General features: G+C 40.9%; 1 protein-coding gene across 1 annotated transcript in view; it reads left to right on the top strand.

Moving 5' to 3' along the window:
• Positions 1-6752, top strand: part of LOC108801932 (lisH domain-containing protein ARMC9-like) — a 73328-nt gene extending 66576 nt beyond the window's left edge. The window contains exon 17 of the mRNA XM_018573839.1: positions 6664-6752. Coding sequence (XP_018429341.1) covers positions 6664-6686 — 23 coding nt within the window. The 3' untranslated portion in view covers positions 6687-6752. The remainder of the gene's footprint in view (positions 1-6663) is intronic.
• Positions 6753-7689: the final 937 nt, after the last annotated feature.

Raw genomic sequence — 7689 nt, 5'->3', positions numbered from 1 at the left:
ATCATTGTAATATAAAACCTACCACCGAACTAGGTCTTATTTTCGGGGTAGGTCTTATATTACAGAAATCCCTGAAGATAGTGCTAGGTCTTATTTTCGGGGAAACACGGTATGTATTTCTAACCATCAAGCCCTGAGTTTTATACAGCTCCACTACACAGTACAGCCCTGTCTGGCAGGAAAGGAGACCTGATTTTTTTCTGTAACACTTACCGGCCCTGCTTCTCCCCATACCTGTGACTGGACAGTGAAAGGAGAAGCAGCAAACTGATAAGCTCATCTCATCTCTCTGTCACTCTGCTTTCTCTTTCCATCGACCTATTCCTTGTTAGCACATGAGCACTAAAGGACCATGAATGGCTCCTTGTGCTGCTTCCCCTCTCCCAGTCTGATCATTGCTACAGAGGCTGCCAGTGTATAAACCTACAAATAACTTTATATCAGCCTCTGTAGCAATGATCAGACTGGGAGAGGGGAAGCAGCACAAGGAGCCATTCATGGTCCTTTAGTGCTCATGTGCTAACAAGGAATAGGTCGATGGAAAGAGAAAGCAGAGTGACAGAGAGATGAGATGAGCTTATCAGTTTGCTGCTTCTCCTTTCACTGTCCAGTCACAGGTATGGGGAGAAGCAGGGCCGGTAAGTGTTACAGAAAAAAATCAGGTCTCCTTTCCTGCCAGACAGGGCTGTACTGTGTAGTGGAGCTGTATAAAACTCAGGGCTTGATGGTTAGAAATACATTTAGTTTTTTAAAATATATTATTCATTCATTCATATATTTTTTTATACGTTATTTTTGTTGTCCCAACTACATTACATATAAAATCTATACAAAACCACTATACATTTCCTTTGCGATATACCTGTTATTAAAATTCATATTTACTTGACACAGTCATGCTCAGATCAGTATGATCAAATCACATTATTGTTTTTGTGTATTAAGCGCCTCTTTCTTGCCATAAATAAAACACTGCTGTTCCACAGCTACTAGCTTTGCCAGCCTAAATCACATACATGGTCTCTGGGTACCAGTTATTACTGCAAAGAGTCTGTTACTTTCAGTCAGCAATAAAATAAAAGGATGGAAAATGTTGCATGATTAGAAACCTTACACAGAAACAAGATGTTTAATAGGCACACACTGATAATAATCTTATTCACATGTAGCTAAGCCATTAAAAAAAAAACAAAAAAAACTATTGATCGCCTTTAATGACGAGCTCCATTTTTTTAAAAGGTGAAAGTGTAAACAGAACAATTGCTGTGCAATTTTTCATGCACTTAGCACTGTTTACTCGTGAAGCTAACAGCTGTTGCTTTAGAGTTACTATAATCTGGCTTCAGTAGCAAATCAAAATCAGAAATTGTCTCCCATTTGATATTTGCTTATCAGCAGTTTTGGGGCTCATTCACGTGAGCTGCGTCCTGAACAGAATCCCTCACAAGAGCACACATCTGCAAAACATTTGTTGTCTCAAGCACACCTGATGCACACCAAGGGCTTTCTTTAGTATCACCAGGTGTGCTTGAGCTAGAACACATGAAATACCTGAACTTGCTCGCGGTTTGTCGAGTGTCGCGTTTGACTGCATGTTAGAAATATGGCTAAAGGTACCCATACACCTTACGAATATCAGACGATTTTCGCTTGAGGGCACGTTTTCGTCCGCTATTCATAAGGTTGATGGGAAGTATACAACCGCAAATACTGTACAATCGTACAAGTTTTCGTCTTTCCAGGGTGCTAGAAAACCTCAGTCGACCGTTTGATTTTCGCAAGGTTGGTGGCGTTTCTGTACGTCAAAATTCATACGATTAACACTGCTCATGCGCAAACGAAAATCCGTGCGGTCGATTACTGAAATTCGTCCAGGTGATTTCTGCTAAAGAGCGATAATTGAACTGTGCAAAGGTTGGGGCAGGATGGGGCCGCCGTATGAAAATTTTAGTTGGTAATTTACCTCTCCATATTTTTCATTTCAAAACATGTTATTCAGGAAAAGTCCTAATCGTTATTTAGCATGCTCGTTAAGACTTCTGACTGAAGCGTTAGGGAGTTGTTATTTTTACGTGTTTGACATTATTTTAGCAACTGAAGCATCATTAAATCGTAGTCTTAACGTTTAAGGGTTAAAATACGTTTGATGCATTCTGGGACCAGAAGGGGAGGAGAACAGTGCCTACAATAGACGTGTTTTCAACAGACTGCACTTGTTGTATGTAAGCAACTTTATTAAAACTGGTGAAGTTTACATGTTACAAAGTTTATGAATTATAACCCCACTCCAAAAAAATAAGATAATAAAAATAAAAAAAGGATAAAATAATATATATTGTATATAATAATTATAAAAATAAAACATAGTGAAACATTTTCATCTTCCAAAAACTGCAAAAAAGAGCCTCAACTACAAGGAGTTATCAATTCACCTCACAAATCTCCATCTAAGAGCAGAAATCACCGCCAGAAAACTGTCATAATGTCACTCTGAAGGAGGTGCTTAGGTAACTATTGTCTAACGGCCGATAAATGTCCCAAAAAATCTTTTGTGAATTGCACTTCTGTACATATTTAACGATTAGGCTTGCTATGATGAGGTTTGAAACGTTGGATAACAAGTTACACAATAAAATATCACTTCTGCAAACACAGATGTCAATTGGTGGAGATTCCAAGAGTTAAATCATTTGGTGAATTGAATAATCCTAAGTAGTGTGCGATATCTGTGAAATAACGGTCCAAATCAGCAAACAAAGCTTTGTGAACTGACACCCATTTGTTGTGACTTATTTCAATTGCTCAACTGAAACTTTAAGTAAATGCTGCCAATAAACCTGATTTACAATGGGGATTGAATAATTTTTTATTACAAGTGTAAGTTCCCATTATTAATATATATCATGCAATAAAGAGCCCCCATTATTTTAAAAAACTGTAGGCCAAGCATGGCTTCCCTGAAACATGCCCAATACACTTCCATTCAGTGACATCCACCATGTCCTGCACAGAATTTAGGGCAGGAAATCTGTTGGGTGTGCCCTCAGCATCTAAGACGCACTCCCAGCATCCGAGGAACAAGCAATCTCTTTGTCTCACAACCAGGCATGTGCAGTGTCCTCCAAGTATACCTACTCCCAGCATGCTTCAGTTGTTTGCTCCTAGGAAGTCCTACTTTAGCCCTTTTATTTTTCCTCAAGATGTTTTTTTCCATTAACACCTCAGCTACATGCTGCTGAGCTGGGCTTTCTATGCAGCTATCTGGATCGGTGTTTCCTTGGCACTGCCCTTGAGGCTGTACTCTGCCCCCACTGTGCCAAAGATTGAGCCTGCGGCGGTTCCCAGACCTTTTGTACTGTGTTAGCCACAGAGTTTTTTCCAGGCCCAGAGCCGTAACCCAGTCTCTGAAGACTCTTAGTGACTATGCCATATGGGCTCAGCATCAGGGGCTACCACAATCTTTGGTAACATTGAATGCAACCATTACTACCCTGTTCCATTGATATCCATGGAATGGGTTAACCTGCTATGGTATTAAATGCTGTGTCATTAGCTTGAGTGTTTTTTCCGCCTTTTTCTTTAGCATGAGGTAGCACCTTCCCGCCATTGCACCTATCTGCAAGAGACATTCATTTTACACTTCAGATTGTCCTTGCTGTCGCCTACCACCATCTAGTCACCTCCAGCCATGAAGCTTTGCCTGCTTAAGCAGCTACTTGTGATTAACCAAGGTTTTTACCTGGTGGTCCCTATCAAGTGGATCCATTTAAGCAGTGCAACATGTTGGAACCCTAACGCAAGGGTAGCAGTCCTCCTGTATCAGGCTAAAGCTAGAGTTCTACTAACTAAATCCTGCGTCTCTTAACTATATAAAGAACTGGATTTTTGTACTTGCCATAAAATCCTTTTTTTTTTCCGGAGTTCATTAACTGCTTGAAGACCAGGTGTTTAGATCCCCTACCTGGCCAGGCCATTTTTCAGTGTTCAGCGCTGCGGTACTTTGACTGACATTTATTCCGTCACGCAACGCTGTACTGAAATTAATTTTATACCATTTTTTTGGGGACAGATAGAGCTTTCTTTTGGTGGTATTTAATCACCACTGTGGGTTTTATTTTTTACTATATTCAGGAGAAATTACTGAAAATTTTGAGAAAAAAAAGTTTTTTTTTACATTATGCTATAAAACAACTAATATTACCCACTTTTTTGGTAAAATATAAAAGATGGGGTCACGTCGGGTAAATAGACACCAAACATGTCAAGCGTAAAAATTGCGCGCACTCGCAAAATCGCAAAAAACTAGCATACCCAAAATTGGCCATAGGCGACGCTTTAAAAGCTTTTACCGCTCATCAGTTTAGTGTTATCAGTGATTGATGGCCCTAGAACTATTGCTCTCATTCCGACGTTCGCGGCGATATGTAACATGTGCGGCGTAATGGGTGCAATCGTCGTTTTCGCAGGTATGCGCACCTGACGCATGTTTACATGCGTGTATGTAGGGGTGGGGACTTTAAAAAAAAAAATTGTTTTTTTTTATTCTTTTTTGTGTAACTTTAAAAAAATTGGGGGGGAAACTTTAAATTTTTGTACTATTTTTTTTTTTCACTTAACTTTATTGCTATCACAGAGGGGGCTGAGAAACCCCCTTATGTGATAGCAAAAGAGGTGACAGGTCCTCTTTATGGAGACATCAGGGGGTCTCCAAGACCCCTAATGTCACCTAGGACCCCCCTGAAGAAGCTGATGAAGCAGAGATCTGCTTCATCAGCTTCTCTCCAGCATCTGAAGCTGGAGAGTGACACAAGAATGCGGAAGTGATGTAATATACAACACTTCCGCATTCTGACAGCGGAGAGGGGACCGGAGGGAGCTCGTGTACCGAGCTCCCTCTGATCCCCTGTGACAGAGGCACTATGCTGGTCCCGGGCTCACACCGGAGCCCGGGACCAGCTTGACAGCGGGAGGGGGGGAGGGGGAGAGCCGCGGAGGGGGCGCACGTCTCGGGGCTTCATACAAGCGATCCGCCGGCTCTATAGCCGGCGGATCGCTTGTATATTAACGGGCATCGCTGCCTCTTTTCAAATAGCGGGGATTTCCCGCGCGCCGCGCCCGAGCGGGCGGATGTAACAGGACGTGTATACACGCCCAGTTACATCCAAGAAGCTCCCGGCAGGCCGTGTATACACAGCGGCTGGCCGGGAGGTAGTTAAGGGACACAGGTCCAATCCATGTATGTTGTGATCTACTTTTCAGGACTGCTTTTCTACAAAACTAAAGCATGTCCAGAAGTGGGAGGGGTTATACCTGCCTGGCAAATAGCTTTTGTGTTTGCCAGTGTCTAAATCTTCCTGTAGACGGCAATATAACCCAACTATCTCAGAATAACTAAATCCTGAATCCCATTTTACTGCTTGATAAGAGTATGTAAACACTTTAACCCTTTCACTACCAGAACTGGTTTTTGCATTTTTAACGTGCATGTTAAAATACACATTTTGGTCCTGAAGATTAGTTAAAACCCCCACAGGATTATATTTTTTCCAAATGCAGAGACCCAGGAACATAAAACGGTGGCAGTTGCAATTTTTTATGTCGCATGATATTTCTGCAATTGTTTATCCAACAAAAATATTTGGTAAAATATGCATTCATATGACCCAACCTGTCTGGCTGTATTCTACTTTTTCTGCCTTTAGGAAATCCCTGAAATCTCCCTGAAGCCTTTTGTATTACTTGCCCCTCCCTTTTAAATTCTCACAGGGTTATTCACAAAAGGGTGAAGAGTTTGGAGAAGGCAGGAGAAGTGAACAATCTAGGACAACATAGCTGATTTGGAAAGTGAGCTGAATTGGAGAATGTTTCCAAATCAGTTATGTTGTCCTAGATGGGTCACTTCTCCTGCCTTCTCCAAACTCTTCACCCTTTTGTGAATAGACCTAACAGTTTTCAGGAGGAGAGCCCTCCTAACCATCTTGTGTTGAATTGTATTGCAACTGTTCTGTCACCCTTTATATTGCACAAACTGTTTGCGCTGTTTAAATCCTGTATAATAATAATAACTTGATTGCTATCACTTAGGGGGCATATAACCCCTTATGTGTTAGCACATTATAGGTGACAGGTTCTCGTTAAGGTGAGATTACATCACAGGAGAGGAGATCAGTGAAATGGATGTTCAGATGTTCGCTGATCTCCCTCCCATCTTGCCCCCAACACCGGCCATGGCTGTCCCAGGACCACAGGAGGGGAAGCGGATACCGGGCATGGGAAGGCGCACTTGTAGAAGTCCGTGGAAGTGATCAGGCAGTTCTACTACTGCACTTCCAGCACAAAGCCGACATTTAGCTTGTGTGGGCTACTATAGCAGCCAGGAGTGTCTTTGAAAGCCTGTGCTGCTACCAATGTAAGCCTCGTGTCGTCAGCAGCAAAAAGTCCCTAGTCTGAGCACAGGTGCACTTTAATTAACTTTGAAATCCATGTTGTGATTTCTATAAAAAATGTTAATAAAACTTTATTGAGATTACACAACTGTTATTATTCAGGTATGTGTGAATTTACCAAATTTTCTAATAAAAATTTTCAGAGTGAATATGATATAAGTATATGATTTTATTTTTTTTAAGAAACCTGAATACTTTTGTTGCCTTTCTCTTCCAGGCAGCCAGTCCCACAGAAAGTGAGAATAGGTGACTTGTTTGGCTTCAGTGACAAGGATTCCTTCACGTAATAAAGGCAGCAGGACTGTGTCTACCCATTCTTACGCCCTCATTGGCAAGATCCTCTTCTGATCTGCTGCCTGCCAGCCAGAGGAATGAACTCTAATTACAATAATTGAATGCTAATTAGAAAATAAACATTTTGTAGCCCAAGGATGTACAGTGACCTAATCTGAACACAGAACACTGACAATTGCCAGTAATTACTCACAGGACTTGCAGGTTTTGGTATGCCTAGAGCCAATAATTGGCTACCAGTCACAGATTATCACAAGCGCTGTATTTGTTCTTTTTCATTGGCTTACCCTCTGGACATTCGCTCTTTGCTGCAGATTTTCTGTTGATTTCATTATTTATTTGTGTATATGAACTGTTGTTTGAGTCGTAATGACTTGATTCTAATCCAGCTTTGTAAAAACAATTGTATTAAAATGTGTTTTGGTGTACTTCACTTTGATTAAATATAGGAGAAAATTAAAGAGTTTGAATTACTTTTTAAGAAGGTTCAGTTACTCATTTTTTCCCAAGCTGTGTATATAAATGCTTTACCATAGCTTCCTAAATGTGGTACGTTTCATATGCTGTAATCCCAATTACATTATTATTATTATTATACGGGATTTATATAGCGCCAACAGTTTGCGCAGCACTTTACAATATAGGGAAGACATTACAATCACAATACAAATCAAGACAAGATGGTAAGGATGTGGAATGTTGATTCTCATTTACACCACTTAAACAATTAATAATAAGAGAACCATGCTCCCTTTTGGTCTGTGAAAGCATATTGTTATATCTGTTAAGTCCAAAAAATACCTGCTGTTCCTGACAAAAATCCAGTGAGCTTGCAAATTCCTGTGCCCTCTGCAGTGTTCTCTCAAGCAGTATTAGCAACCCTGCCCAGGCTACTTATGTGAACTACAAAATACCTACCCCCCCCCCCCTTTTTTAAAAGAGAGGGGGG

This window comes from Nanorana parkeri, unplaced genomic scaffold (assembly GCF_000935625.1).
Source record: "Nanorana parkeri isolate BGI_ZX_2015 unplaced genomic scaffold, ASM93562v1 scaffold2565, whole genome shotgun sequence".
NCBI lineage: Eukaryota > Metazoa > Chordata > Amphibia > Anura > Dicroglossidae > Nanorana > Nanorana parkeri.
The sequence above is the reverse complement of the archived record's forward strand: the minus strand, read 5'-3'. Positions and strand labels throughout refer to the sequence as shown.